Source organism: Stegodyphus dumicola, chromosome 6 (assembly GCF_044657685.1).
Source record: "Stegodyphus dumicola isolate Sdum_Otavi_A_Nest chromosome 6, ASM4465768v1".
NCBI lineage: Eukaryota > Metazoa > Arthropoda > Arachnida > Araneae > Eresidae > Stegodyphus > Stegodyphus dumicola.
Window position 1 is genome coordinate 217,721,871 of NC_140773.1, and position 16,486 is coordinate 217,738,356.

General features: G+C 32.4%; 1 protein-coding gene across 4 annotated transcripts in view; it reads right to left on the reverse strand.

Annotated features, from left to right (window-relative positions):
* Positions 1 to 16,486, reverse strand: part of LOC118198004 (uncharacterized) — a 72,926-nt gene that overhangs the window by 17,951 nt on the left and 38,489 nt on the right. For all 4 annotated transcript variants that reach the window (XM_085819519.1, XM_085819516.1, XM_085819518.1 and 1 more), the window contains 3 exons: positions 9,010 to 9,136; positions 2,723 to 2,898; positions 1,881 to 2,046 (listed from right to left, as the gene is read on the reverse strand). In XM_085819519.1, the coding sequence (XP_085675645.1) occupies positions 1,881 to 2,046; positions 2,723 to 2,898; positions 9,010 to 9,136 (469 nt within the window). The remainder of the gene's footprint in view (positions 1 to 1,880; positions 2,047 to 2,722; positions 2,899 to 9,009; positions 9,137 to 16,486) is intronic.

A 16,486-nucleotide genomic window follows, 5' to 3' on the forward strand; every position in this document is an offset into this window, starting at 1 on the left:
AAATTAATTATTGTCAGTTACAGGAAAATATATCATACAGGGCAGTCGTACAAAATATTACAGTACATGCAAAATTTCACTGGAGTTTTCATGCTTTTATTTACCGCCCCTCAAAAGGTTAATATCAACATTTGTCTATGTGAACATATTTCATGTGAGCATATTTCTAAGTGAGCATTTTTCCATAATTTTTCTATGTGGGTATATTTTCTTGTGGGCTTTTTTTCCAGTGAGCTTTTATATCTTTGAGCATTTTTCCTGTGGGCATTTTTCTGGTCACCCAAAACAATAGTCTGTCTCTCATTGGCTTGTAGCCCAGTAATGCCTTCTCCTCTGCTGTAATATAAGTTTGCTTCAGCCTATTTTTCCAGAAGAGATCCATGTCATCACAATTAAAAACATACTGCAGCAAATAACCTTCAGAATTCCCACGCTTATTGAATATGTTGATGAAGCTTCCGACTGCCTTTATGTCTAAGTTTGCTGCTTTCTTTACGTCCCACACACAACCAAAAAATTTGAATTGGGAGAAGAAGTAAAGCTTCCACGACACAGCAATGCAATGGAGAAAAACTAAGGCTAAAATGTGTAAGGCATGGAAAAATTTTACAGGCATAAAGACAGACCTTGAAATTTATCTATGAATGTCATCGAAAACCGCCAGCAACTTCTGAGAACTCTCAGAATGAATGGTGAATGGTTTAAGAATGCAAATTCTGTCTACAGTGAATGGTTTAAAAATGCAAATTCTGTGCTAAAACTTTTAATTCTTATTTCTTTAATGTTAGAAATATCTACCATAGCTACAAGCTTTAATTTTGTTAAAGATTCATCTCTTGAGATGAGAAGATAATTAAAAAAATCACATGTAATGAATGATTTAATAGAAACCCTGACTGGGACATTTTATTTTAAAATTATTATCCAGAGTATAAAAGAAGTCATAAATGGTTAAAAGTATCTCAGTATGAAGCTTTCTTATGCAATGCATTATTTTTTAGAACTGATAGCTGCCCAAAATTTCTAAAAACCAAATCTCATTAAATCCTTCAAGTTCAGCATAATAATAATGCTAGTCTCAAACTGACAATCCTAGAAGCCTCCACTTGAAAAGAACAAAATAACATTTTCTAGGAGAAGATATTCCCAATTTTTCAAAATCAGAATTCCTATCTTAAAAAATAAATCTTATTCTAAAACAAAAACATTAACCTCAATAAAAATTTTATCAAATTCTTTTGCACAATGAGGGAGCTTGTAAACATCTTCGTAAGCACTAAATTACCCTGACATTTCTTATTAATAAATACTTGTATCTGTTTCTCACCGATCCATACCAGAAGTAATCTTTCAGTAACATCAAGAATACATAACTATTCCATAAAAATTCTTGGCCCACCAGCAGCAAGTCGCTAAACACTGGTAGTTCGGTCTGAGGTTCAAATCCCGTTTCTCTCTTCTTGTGACATTTTCTTTGGAGACAAATATTAAGCAAGCTTAAACTTCGCAGAAAAAAAAAAAAAGTAATGCGTCTGAATACAACTTTCAAAAGCAACATTAAGGTGCTAACTTAATGTTAAACTAAAGCATTAAATACAATAAAATAACTAAATATATAAATAATATATAAATAAAAAAATAACTAAAGCATTAAATACAGACTAATAGCCAGGATGCAGGCCAGATCCTGCATGTGAAGTCACAGTATCTCCACATCATTCATTCTGCAAAACACGGCTTGTTAAGGGCATAATTGTTATGCGAAACACTCATTATGTGAGGTGTTCATTAAGCAAGGTTTAATTAATAGTATTTCAGTACAGAGCAATGAATCCCTGACAGTAAATCAGTAGAGTTAAATGATAAGCTTTAATACAAACTTGATTTATCTTTATCATTAGGGAGATTCAGTTCCAGTTCTTGATCTGATGTGGTTGGAGATGGAGCATCTGGACAAGGAGAAGGTATTGGACTAGGAAATGTTGCTGTGAGTTCTTCCAATTTTTTTTGCAAAGTTTTCACTCTAGCACCAAAATTCTTATATGCCTAAAAACAACATACATGTAAATTAACATTAATAATTAAAAAAATTAATTGCTCCCACATTTAAACTTAAGGAGAAAAAATCAATTCTTACCCATTATCCTGTCGACTGTGTGCCTGTCAGAAAACAGCAAGATTCTGAAGATATACGTGAATTTATATATTGGCACTTTTTGTAATTTGGCATATTTGTTGAAAGTGATAAAACATCAAATGTGGTTTAGATACTTTGCTAAAATTATTTGAAAGTAGGAACAATGTGACTTTTTTTTCTGCTCATGCACAATGTAAAAAGGTTGGAACGATGTAACTTGAATGATTTGAGGTTTAGTGACCAAGATTCAAAATACATGGAATTATAAATGAAGATATCTTTCAGATATTGTAAAGTTAATCTTACTGTGTATTCTTATTAGAATGTGTCTTTTATTAAATAATATTGTGAAAGCTGCCATATTATAGTACTTAGTATAGTATTTTTAGTACTTTATCCATGAACATTTCAATTTGTTATGGTCTTGTAATTGCATCCTTCAGGAAGTAAGTTATTTGCATCATTTTTCTTCTCGATTATCAGACAATAAAATTAGAAGAAAAAAAAAAAAAAAAAAAAAAAAAGTGTGGGGGAGACTATAAAAGTAAATATGCTATATAAAATAAAAATAAAACAAAAACTTACATTTGCAACAATTTTAGCTTCACCCCTTTGGGTATCGTAATAAATTTCACTCTGCTCCAGTAATAATATTAAGGCTGTTTTCTCCTTAATTTCAGCATTCATTGATTTTATTAGCTCTTCCAAACAACGAGTGCTTTCATCAAACTCACGTTTAAACTGCTGTCCATGTATTCGGTCTAAAAGATAACAATAAATAATTACAATACTGCAAATAGATAGGTCAGTTGCTTATGCAAAAATATCTTCACACAAATCAGAAAGAAATGGGGGGGGGAAACTTATACACTCTTAATATACACACATACACATGCATATTTATGTGTACTTGCTATGAAATCTGCTTCTCTATGAGTTAAGAAAAGTTCTTTAATAGAATTCCAATTCATATTAATATGGGGAGATAATCACTTATCTTGCCTTGACATCTGAAAGCTTCACTTCATTAATGCTGAAGAATTTAATGTCTAAGGGAAAATGGATGCCCTAGTCCATTTAACATTTTAACTTGAAGATTTAATGGGGATATAGACAATTTTTTACAAACTATGAAAATGGATGACAGGGAGATGAATACTTACAGGAAAACTGTCAAAATAAGGAAAAATAAATAAATTAAATTAAATTTTAAAAAAAAAGACTTCATTTTGGTAACAACATTCACCTTTTTAACACCTTATGTATCTTTTGTCATGGCGGTGCATTTTTCCACAAAGATAAATTCTATCAGACAGCAAGCAACACCATCTGTCAGTTGTGAAAGATGACATCCCACACATGCTCATCTATTCTGATGGCATGCTTCCTAGTGTGCTGGGAAAAAGATCATGATCTTGGGAATCTTTAAAAAGGAAGAAAAAGAGAATTTTAAATTTCACTGAGTTTTTCCTCAGTCGTCACCGTTGTGAAATCTCTTCTTCAACAATGTCTGGATGAGTCCATCTGAATTTATATTCATACATATGTCTTTTTAAACATTGTCTGGTTAAGTCTTTTAAATGCACTTTCTTATACTGCCTGAGCATGTTTTCTAGAATATCATCTGGATACGTCTTTTCAAACACACTTAACACACATTTCATCCTTAGAACATCATCTTCATTCTTCTTAAAATAGTTCACATCTTTAAAACAATAGTTTTTTAGTAAAAGTGGAAAAATTTGTCATGTTGAGAAAATGTTTAAATCAGGAATCATCAAACTCAATGTTTCATTATCAAAATCTTTTAATTTTCTTACTTCGAAATCACTTTCTCACATATCTGCCTATCGACGTGACTTAATGACACATTCCGTTTCCTCTTTAAGTTTGGATTCTTTGGGACTTGCAATAAATAACACTGTCATACATAATAGCAATGTTTTCAACAAACCTGCTGGATCGAGAGCATTGTGATTTAATGCCTATAGTAACGAACTTGTGTTCTCAAATTTCTTTATTAATCTGCAATTTGCTGTTCATTAGGTGCATTTTCACACCAACAAACTGCACAAAACTTTCTAACAGACTGTGCATAACACTTACTATTCACTATAAATGAGTTTTCCCCATCAAATCTCACTGTTCCTTTGCATTGTGCTTCAAGTTGACTAAGCTGCAATGAAGCTGCAAAATGAACACATAGTGATAAAATGCTAGTCTTGCCAGGTAAAATCAAAATCAACATTCTTAAATTGGAACATTTGTCCATTGTAAGTATGTAAAAATATTCACATTTTCTAAAAATAAAGTATTTTTGCAGGCATATTAAATCTGGCATTTTTGTTGGAACACCCTTTATGTTATTCACTAATCCTGTGTTCTGTATAAGCATGTGCTGTTATGTATCAACATAAGCAAGGTTATGGATCCAGAACTCAAAGAGATTTCTATCTTGGAATTAAACGAAACAACCATGTTATTGATGAAAAGCAAGGCAAGTGAAACAATTTTCTTTCCCTTGCCTTTCTTGACATTAGAAAATCAAAATGATAAACTCCACTGGACAAATTAACAATTTAGATAAAATTCGCATTTGAATTAGCAATAGGTGGCTATAGCTATTTCCAAGTAGAAATGATTTTAATCTGGTCAGAACTTTGGGAAGTCAGGAATGAGCAAATTATAAAGCCAAAAACTTTCAAAGCTGAACTTGAAAGTTGAACATAAAAAATGGGTTAAAAAAATCAGAAAGCTTTAACAATTATTGCTTTTAGTATATATATCGTCTAAGGTAGTACACATAAAAAAGCGTGGAACTTTGCATGAAGCATGGATGAAATTACATGAAAGTCATCAGTTTAAAAAGCTGAAAAGCAAGACTTAATAAACTGAATAAAATTAAGTCTTATGAATCTGTTGATTCCTAAAAATATGAAAGTGAACAAAATAATGCAGAATTATTTAACCAATTTCCTTGAAACAGTAGATAGAACTATAGGAATTAGATTCTGAAATACTGGGTGAACTATTAAATATTTTACTACTTTATAGCTTATAGGGTTATAGGGTTGCTTATAATAACTGGAACTGAGGTTAAGTCCTGCAGATTCTAATAGACAACACAGCAAGTTATCACTATTTCTTAAATAATCAAAAAGTATTTAAGAGGATTTAAAATAACCTTTTTTTTTTTTTTTTTTTTTTTTAAAAAAATTTTTAGTCTGAACTGAACATAAGGGCACAACTTGTGCTACAGACAAATCACCACTTGTGGCTGTTTAAATTAAACAGTAGCAGATAAATAGATTCAAACACTGATAACGTAGTCTAACACTACACATCCAATAGAATAAGCTGGCTCAGTTATTTTACTAGTGAGTAAGTTTAAAGCACTGGCTTAGGAGAATGCCAAAGCCAAAATACCACTTAAATATAGCTGGCAAAAAATTAACAGCAGGCAAGAGTTCCAGAAGCTCTCTCCTTTTAAGATTTAAAAACCACAACTTAAATACACTCAAAGCTAATTTGATTTCTGGTTAGGTATATGGGAAGAACAAATTAGAGTAAAGATCAAAACCATAACAACTGATTTGTTAACATAAAATATGTTACCCCAGGAAGCATAAGGAAAAATAGTATCTACAGCTCTCATCAACTTTTAAGGTTTCTTAGCTCCAGAAAGTTTTGAAGAAGCTTTGTCGTAACCTCATGCAGAAAAATGGACGATTCTTTACATTAGTTCAGATTGAACAGCTATGATAAATGAATATAATTCCTTAACGAAAAACATTACCTCAGAATTAACCAACCTTACAGAAATCAAAATGTTTTAGGTTACAAATGGGTGTTCTGAGTAAAGTAAAAAGTGGAAGGCATTGTTAATCAATACAAGCCAGACTTGCTGCCAAAGGATGCTTGCTGAAGTACACAGTTTACTGAATGGAAACTTTTTCACCTGTACTTCATTATAATTCTATACGCATACTCCTTGTTTTGGCTGCTGAGTATGATTTAAAGATAAACCACACGAATCTTCAAACAACTTACTTGACTGGAGAAAGTGATGAAATTGTAATGCTCCAACTACACGATTTCATAACTTTTGACAACAGAGGCAGTATGATAAAAAAAAAAAAAAAAAAAAAAAAAAGCCAATTTAAGGAGTCAAAACAGGACAGATGTAAAACCTAAAACCTGATGAAATTTGACAGAAACTTTTAATTAGAAAAATGAAAAAAAAAAAAAAAAACTTTTAATTAGAAATTGTATTCATGTACAGAAAAGATGATGCATCATAATTACTACATATATTGATGATTTGATTATTCTAACTAAATGAAAATCTTCAGTGATACACATTAAAAGTCTTTTAGCAAAAATTCTGAAATAAGGGACTTGGGTAAATTAAATTGTGTTTAACTATCAATATTGGAAAAAAAATAAAATGTATCAATTAACCAAGCTCAATACATAAAAGAACATTTGGCCAAATATGGTATGCAAGAATGTAAGTTAATAGCAGGGTTTCTTAAACTTTTTTTCACTCGTGACCCCTTTTTATCACCGAGATGTTTTCGTGACCCCCAGGATCCCATAATATTTACGAAAATTTTGTGGGACCCCATATACATTTTGCAAATCCAACACACGCGTGTATGTGAAACTGTCAATTTTTTCACTTATACTGTAATATACTATTGCAGTTTTAGGTCATTAACTTTACTTTCTAATTTTAAGACAGATAACAATATGAAAATTTTAAATAAGTAACAGACGAAATGACAGCGTCATGTGCAAAGCAAATAAAATGAATATTTCTATTATAAAAAGAACGCGTTGAAACATTTTCTTTTTTCCCTTTGCCTGTATTGTCTTATCTTTAACTATTTTCAGGTACATTGTGTAAAAATATTTGATAATTGTAAAATTATTATAATAATTAAAAAAAAATATCAAAACTACTAAATTTTTGGCGACACCCTGCTGCATGTCCTGCGATCCCCAGGGGGCTCGAGATCCACAGTTTAAAAAATGCTATTTTAGAGCATTGCTATTTCACTCTAACTGCAAACTTTGCAAATCTTCAGATGTCCCCGAAGAAAATGAAAGTGAGAGCAAAAACAAATATCAATCTTTATCTTTAATAGGATCTTTGATTTATTTAGTTACATCTAACATAACATGACACTGAAAATTCTGTAAGTAGACTTTTAGTCAATTTTACAGTAATCCAAAATATTTTCCCTGAGTTTAAACAAAACCAGTGCTACAATACCTTGTATCCACATTATACGTAACAATAACTTTTTAAAAACAAATGAAAATCTTAAATGTTATGTAAACACAGACTGGACAGAAAATTTCTTAGTGGCTATAGCTTCATCTTAGCAGTGTGTCTGATTTCTTACAAATTGCACAAGCACAGAATTGTAGCACTATCAGGCAGTGAAGCAGAACACAGATTATTAACCAAAGCTTCAAAGAAGCACTTGCTATTAACAGAACTTAGTTTCTTGGAAAAGGTAGTGGAACTAGCCATGTAATAAAATATTAACCAAATTGCATAGCATTTAGTAAAGAATCCAGCTTGTCATTTTAAAATAAAACACACTAATTTTCATTAAATTATAAAATGAAGATGAAATTAAATCTAAATATGTATCTGAATGGCAGAAATACAAGGTGATATTTTATTAAAAAACCCAGTACGGACAAACATAGAAAAAATATATGAATCAACCTAAGCTATGAATTTTCACTAATGAATATATTTTTTTTTTTCATGTTATTCTCTTTTCAGATTTGTGAGGGAGAATGCTGGAAAATTTGCATTCCTTTTACATCTACACAGTACCGAAAAGATTACGTAAGGTTTAGTGATTAATGCAAAGCAACTCAAGGACTAACTGCCTATGGGGAGAGATGCCTTTGTGGAGAATATTTTAAGCGAAACTGGCTCGAAACCTCATTACACATGGGGAAAACCATGAAAATGTCGAAGTAGGCAGCTCGCTCTCCTAGAATCAAACTCTGGACGAACTACCAGTGTCCGGCCACTAGTACTGAAAAGGAAAGGTAGTGAAATTCTGTTTAATCTCTAGTGGAAACCCTGCTATAGGTGTGGTGTGAAATGTAAATGTTATTGTGGCACTAGAAGATGATAGCAGTAGAGGAAGTTGACTAAAATAAGGAGATGCTGTCTACTATGTAAAAACATATTGAACCATAGCTTTATGGATTCCAAGTGCTTGCTAATGGAAGCTACTAGTATGTTCATCTAACAAATTAATCAAACTATTTCCTTATAACACTGCAAAATCATCACGGTCAATATTATCACCTGCTTCTCTAGTACAAGTACTGTCTATCTGAACTTGTTTCCACAGTTTAATATCTCTTTATCATCTATCTTCATGAGTAGAAAAGACAGCTTTTTGTTATGTCTAAAATAAAAACAAACCTTACATTTTCATTTAACATGTGTTTTTTCCATGTGCATATCTTGCAATGTATCAACATAACATTCATATATCTATATTACTACTACATATTTAGCCTTACATGTATGCCTGCAATAACCTTTGGTAATATGCATATGAATATTTTTTATACTCAGTACAAAATCTGCTTTCTGATCTGATTTTGAGTGGATTATTTAATTTTTGCAACGTGCTACGAAATGGCATATTAACACATATATGTATATACTGTATATACATGCTTGTCTATCATATATCACATGATAAAATCAACATTTTAAAAGAACAGCAATATATTGTCTGAAATCATACTCATACTTTCATACACTCTTTAAATTATCAATAATCAAAATTCAATAATGACACTGTTATGCAGGATTTCATATATACCTTTTAACTGTTGAACAATTTCAGCATTTGTTGCATTCAGCTTGCTTAAATTGATTGTAGACAATTTAGTAGCAGTTTCCATTTCTAGTTTTGCAGTTGATCTCAGTTTCTCAATAACCAATTCTGGCTACAAAGACAAAAATCAATAAAAGTAAGTTAAGAAGATATGTCATTAATATGGTACTCCTGAATTTATTTAAGTATGCAATTGGAATGAATAAACATTTGACCTTAATTCAATTAGAAAGAAATAATAGGTCTTGGACAGCATCAATTCTCATGCACATCAATTTATCTTCATTAACGCATTCCCCACAACAAAGAAATGTCGTATTCTTGCAAAACTTAGCATGCAATTATATCTTAAACAGATAATTATGTGATAGCAATTTTGCTATAACTGCACAATGGAGCCCTATCACCAGAGGTAATATAAAACTTACTTTCATTTGCCTATAAAAAAATTTCAGAAACTAATTTTATCTAATGTACTGATTTTTCATTTCTTGAGATTTCTAACTGTTTGGCATACATCTATAATACAGTCAACGACATTTTACCCAGTTAACACATTTTGAGAGGGGGGAAACATTACCGGCCTGGAAGAAATAGGATTGGGTATTTCTAAGAAAGCCATCTAGCCTGGCAATTCTGTGGTCATGATGAAAAGGTATTACACAAATATGACATGTATCACAGCAAAGAGGCTTCATATGGCTCAAACAGACTATAAGTACAGATAATTTTTTTTGGTAAAAATAAACGACTCTTAGAATTTCACTGTCCATCATCCAACAGTAAGTAGTATCTTTATTACAGAATCCTGTCTTGGATTGAACAATTTTCCAGCATTTGCAGCAGGATATTTGGCGTCACCACACCCATTCAGCCACCAGGAGGCAGCCACTGTCAGCATCATTTACAATGACGTTATGAACACAAAACTGGAACTGCTATGAATTGAAAGCATATAATTCTTGGTGATGAATTCAGGTTCACTTTGGGAGTTGACAATAGTTATGTTTGAATGTGGAGACCCTTAGTAGTAATTTAACATATTTAAAACAGATTATAGATTGGCCCATAATATGGCGATATCATCTAACGGCCAGTCGCACATCAGTACATAGTGAGGAATATGTTAACAATTTATTTTCATCTTAGTTGAAATTGTGTCTTTTTTATGTGCAAATATGGTAGTAAATGTAGTAAATCTGATTTTCCTGTTTTTAATTTTTCATGTAAATGTTTATGCAATATTTTCCCATAGCATGAGCAATGCAAATGGTAATTTACATCCTCTCTTAAAGGAGTAAGATGTAAGTACAAAAGACCATTAGCAGATAAAGAACTCGGGAAAATATTTAGAAAACAATTTACTATAAGTAATTATAAGCAAATTCAATTCCTTGGGTGAAGAAGACTATGTCCCTCACACAAATGATTCTGAATGAACACAAATGATTCAGATAATGACATACACAAAAAGAGGAAAAAATTCAAACACAGAATCTATATATCGTACTAGGAAATGCAATTTGGAAAAATATATCTATGTCAACATCCATAATGTTCTTTCTTTTAATTAGAGTAGCTTCATATGAAGTTTCATTTACCTACCATAGCAACAAATATGTTAGGCAGCATTAACAAATCTGTGGTAAGACTTCTTGAGACTACATGTATTTATTGCCTCTCAGACCAGAGCTTTCAATAAGCACTTACCAGCAAGACAGTGCTTATCCATACACATCAAAATTTCATCGAAATGCTTTCATCAGGTCCACACACATTACAGGCTTGCCAAGTTGCCAGATATATCCCTGATCCAGCATTTATAAGACCAGTCTTGATAGTTTATACATGTACAGGGTCTAGAGGCCCAGAAGTAACATATATGGACAATTACGCTTAAGAATATCATACATAACTTGTATACTTTTAGGCATTACCACTTCTCTTGAATTTAGGCTATAGGAAGTCCAATAAGGTACAAAAGCCTCTTCTAAATTGTACAATATTTTTCTCAATAAATTTATCCTTTTATGTTGGCAGTGGTGATAAAGGCAAAGCATATTTTGCTTCCCTTAAATAAAGCTAAGACTAATCTAAATAAAATTCATGCTTTATTCCGTAAATAAAATAAAAGAGCTAACACTGTAGCCTTCACATTTAAAATCATTTGATTGAAAGCAAACTAGCATTATGCTAACTGATAATCACACAAGAGAACAAGAACATTTGCCGATACCGGCGTACATATATATAATACTCGGCCAACCCGCCGATCTTGATGTCATCGGCCAATCAGCGGCAACCACGTTAGCTTACCGCCGATCGACCTCCGATCAAAATTTGCATGTGCAAAACTAAAGCCAACAAATGGCCCTCTTTTCCTCATACAAAGACAAAAACAAAACTTGCACAGAATTACAGAAGTTCATAGTTCAATTCTATTATACGAAAACATTTATTGTCTTTAAACACTGAAAACATCTAAACAAAACTTCCTTAAATTAACAGCAGACGCTGCTTTTGTAAATAAGTCCGCAGTATTTAATTTACTGGTGATAAATTCAAGGTCAAACACTCCATCATTTACTAGTCTTCTAACAAAATATTTTACGTCTATGTGCTTAGTTCGGTGATTTTCTATTGGCGATCTAGAAAAATCAATGGCAGACTTGTTATCACAAAATAGTTTACACTCTCTTAAATTAAACTTTAAAATTTCATCTTGTAAGACATTTTTCGTCCACATTAATTCCTTCGCTGCTTCAGATAAGGCGATATACTCCGCTTCCATGGTTGATAAACTTACACATTTTTGTTTAACACTTTTCCAAATTACCGGTACTTCATCTAAATATAAATCCTCCCATGGACACGTGGTCATCTCTATTACTTGTATAATCAGCATCTGAATAACAATATAAATTTAGATGTTTAATCCTCGATAAGTTTAACTTATATAATTTAGTACTATTGAGATAACTAAGCAATTTCAACAATGCTTCCAAATGCCTAATTCCAGGATTCTCCTGAAATTGTGATAAGATATTCACTGCATATGTAATATCAAGCCTTGTCCTGTTAGCTACAAAAACTAAACATTCTAACAGTTTTTTAAAGGGTAATGTATGCATTTCCGCAATTTCTGCACTTGTAGATGGTGTAACAGCTTTAAATAGTATTAAAATCTTGTAGTTTAAATAATTTAAATAGATGAACATTAAGGTATTTGTGAATGGCAATATTTGAAACCAGACTCGAGTGCCACATGCGACTCTCGCACGAAGAATGTAATTTATTTTTAAATGTTAGAATATGTTTTCTCTTCTTGTTTGTATGTCGCCATTTTTTTTACTGTTAAATAAAAGTTATTGCTGTGTTCCATCATTGGAGTTGCTTCATTTTGCCAAAGAAGTATCACAATGGACAATCTAATTTTGTAAGAATAGTGCCTTTAGCTATAGGAAGTGAAGTTATTGGTATCTGGAAATGTTTAAATTTTTCAAAAATTTCTTCGATATATTTTTGCTGATGTATAAAAACCCCATTCTCATTCTCTAAGAATTCAATTCCAAGTAACGTTTTAGTTTTGCCTAATACTTTAAGATAAAAAAACTTACTCAGCTGTGAAATTACTTTATCTATACTATATTGATCTTTACTAAAAATCACAATATCATCTACATATAACAAGAGAATTACATTTGAACCCTTATAAACACAATTACATCATTGTATTTTCTTAAAATGTAGATTTTCTAAAGTACTTTCAAATTCATAAAACCATTCACGGCCGCTTTGATGTAGACCGTAAATGGCCTTGTGTAATAAACACACTTTATTTTCCTCTTCGATAAATCCCTCTGGTTGGGTCATATATATTTTCTCATTTAGGTTTGCATATAAATATGCGTTCTTTACATCTAACTGACAATTAGTCCATCCATATAAACATACCAGGATAGTGAAAAATATTCTTATGATTGAAAAATTTACTACAGGACTGTAAACATCATCAAAATCTTCACCTCTTTTCTGCCTGAATCCCTGTGCTACTAAACGTGCTTTGTATCTAACCACTTGATTCTTTTCATTTCTTTTTAGCGTATAGACCCATTTGTTTCCTAGCATAGTTTTATTTTCTGGCTTTTCGACTAATTCCCAAACCTTTCTTTTCTTCATTGTGTCAATTTCTTCTTTCATTGCCTTATCCCATTCTTTGGCATTTATTGATTTTCGTGCTTCTTTAAAATTTTGTGGGATAACAATTTCTACGGAATTTGCCTCTTCAGACACGGAGCTAGTCTCCTGTTCTACAAAATTAACTTTCCCCGAGTATTCGTTTTTTCCACTAAAATCAAACTTATCTTTTTCAAATTTAATATTTCTTGCCTCACAATACTTTTCAATATCATTATAAGATCTAAAACGGGTGTCTGTTCTCTCTACATAATAATATATGTCTGTAGGTGTTCCATCTGGCCTTTTAAGTGCTTTTCTTTGCCAATTTAAGTCTAATACTTCTTTCGGAGTAGATTCGTCATCTGACAATTTTATTTCTTCTCTAGAAATTTCCTGTTCTTCATCTGATTCTGCTAATAGCTCAGATTTTTCTAGTCTTTTAAATTTAGGTTTTGATTTCTGTTCCAGGATGCCATTTGCTGCGTTCAGTTTTTCATCGAACTTCACATTACAGGTTTCTATTAATCTGCGTTCTTCTGCCAGCCATATCCTATAACACCTAGTTTCCTTTGCATATCCTACCATGATTCCTTCTTTGCACCTCATTTGTAATTTATTTCTAATCTGTTCTGGCATGCAAACATAGGCTTTACAACCAAATATTATAAAATAAAAAATACTGGGTTTTCTAGTTAGGAACATTTCATATGGGGTTCAGTTGCTTTTATGACATACTCTGTTCCACGTACGTACGAAACAGCCAAGAGCTTCTGCCCACCATTCTTTTCCCATTTTACCATCATTAAGCATAGCTTTAACTGCATCTAATGCCGTTCGGTTAAAACGTTCACACACACCGTTCTCTTCTGGGGTGTACGCGTGTGTGCGTTCAAAACTAATTCCATTTTCGGCTAAGTACCCTTCGAATTGCCTGTTACAGAATTCTACACTGTTATCGGTGCGTATACTTATTAATTTTCTATTCGTCAGTCTTTCCATTTGCCTATGATAATTCTTAAAGTTGTAGAATGATTTGTTTTTATTTTTCATACAATACACTGTTACTAATCTACTATAGTCATCTACAATAGCAAGAAAATATTTACTCCCACCCTTAGATGGAAGTGGTAGTGGGCCACAAATATCTAAATAAACCAACTGCAATGGTTTATCTGATCTCTTCGGAACAGTTTTAAAAGTTATTCTACTATATTTAGCAATAATACATGATTCATACCTCTCTATTGGTTTTTCAATTTCTGGTAACCCTTTCACGCTTTGATTCTTACTAGTTTTCTTAACATAATCAAAATTTACGCAGCTAAATCTCCGATGCCATAGCATTGCATCATCTACTTTATTTAACTTTCCAATTTCTGTACCGTAACCAGCTAGTAACCCTTTTACCGTAACCCCTTTACCTGTTGCATATCTAAACGGTTTTACGTGATAAAGTCCGTCATATCGTTTAGCGTAGCACAATCTATCCCAATTATTAAAGTATATCCACATCTTCCCTTTTGAAATCACAAAATGAGCACCTGCCTTTTCTACCCTTACTCCCTATAGTAAATTTCTTCTTAGATTTGGATTATATAACAATTATCTAACTCAATCCAATTTATTCGATTGCCTACTTTTACTGCAAATTTGACGGTACCCTTTCCTAGTACTTTAGTTTCACAATTTCCTACAGCTAAAGACATACGTATGTCGTTTATTTCTTCGAAATTTGTCATTAAATTTCTATTATTACAGAAATGAGTTGTAGCTGCAGTATCTACGACCCAATTAAATTTATCTGCGTTACCTCCTTTATCTGTAGTTGTTACATAATTTTCTACTAACATTAATTCTTTATCTTTAAACTGTCCATTTTTATCGTCTATTTTAAACTTCTCATTTTTACTTACATTTTCTTTACACTGCGCGATTAAGTGCCCAAATTTATGACATCTGAAACAAGGTCCTATTCTCATATTCCCCATCTTTTTCTTAGATTTAGTTTTATTTTCAACTTTATCTTTCCCTGCATTTGAATCAATAGTACTAAACACGCTTACCTTGCTGTCTTCTAAATCGGCGTCTACCTGGCGAAGTCGGCTTTCTTCCCTTACCAGCTCTTCAGCAATTCTTTCCAGCATAAAATCTTCGTCCTTCCACCTATAGATCAACTGTACAATGCCGGAGTATTCCTGGGGTAATCTCCTTATTGCCTGGAATCCTTTAAAAAGATCTGCCAATTTGTGACCAGCTTCAGCCAACTTCTTTGCAGTCATTCTTATCCTCGCAATGAATAATCCTATTTCTTCATTTGGCGTATATCTAATACTAAAAAAATTCATCCAGTAACTGAATTATCCTTGCCCTTGTTTTGAGTTCGAATTGCTTCTGTAGAACTTCCCATGCTTCCTTACCACTTGAACATTCTTGTATCAGCGGCCTGAACTCAGTTTTAATTCTGTAATATAATGTAGTGAAGGCTCTGTTCTCTCTCAGTGTGAACTCCTGCTTTTATCTAATTCTTCTTCTTTGTCTTCTATGAAGCTCCAACAATTTCTATCCAGTAACAGCATTTTCATGTCGACTTTCCATCGATCCCAGATGTCATGGTTTAACAGCTCAAAACCTTCAGGTAGTAATGATATCTTCAATTAAGTGTGAGCACAACGACTTGAACAAACTTCTAAGACAGGTCAGTTTCTTTTCGTGGATAACGGCCCTCTTCACCTACATTCCTTCAATGCTGAGTTGAACTGGATGACCGATTAGCTGTTGGCGCTGGGCACATAACCCTGTTGGCAGTTGTGATAAAGGCAAAGCATATTTTGCTTCCCTTAAATAAAGCTAAGACTAATCTAAATAAAATTCACGCTTTATTCCGTAAATAAAATAAAAGAGCTAACACTGTAGCCTTCACATTTAAAATCATTTGACTGAAAGCAAACTAGCATTATGCTAACTGATAATCACACAAGAGAACAAGAACATTCGCCGATACCGGCGTACATATATATAATACTCGGCCAACCCGCCGATCTTGACGTCATCGACCAATCAGCGGCAACCAAGTTAGCTTACCGCGTATCGACCTCCGATCAAAATTTGCATGTGGAAAACCAAAGCCAACATTTTATTCTTATACTGTAATTACTTACATATACCAACATTATATACACATATATAGAGTTCCATCTGATTCCAATAACTTTCTTGGCACGTTATATATTCTTATCTAGTTTATCTATCACTTTCATGTATTTGCCTGTATGATATATGTTAT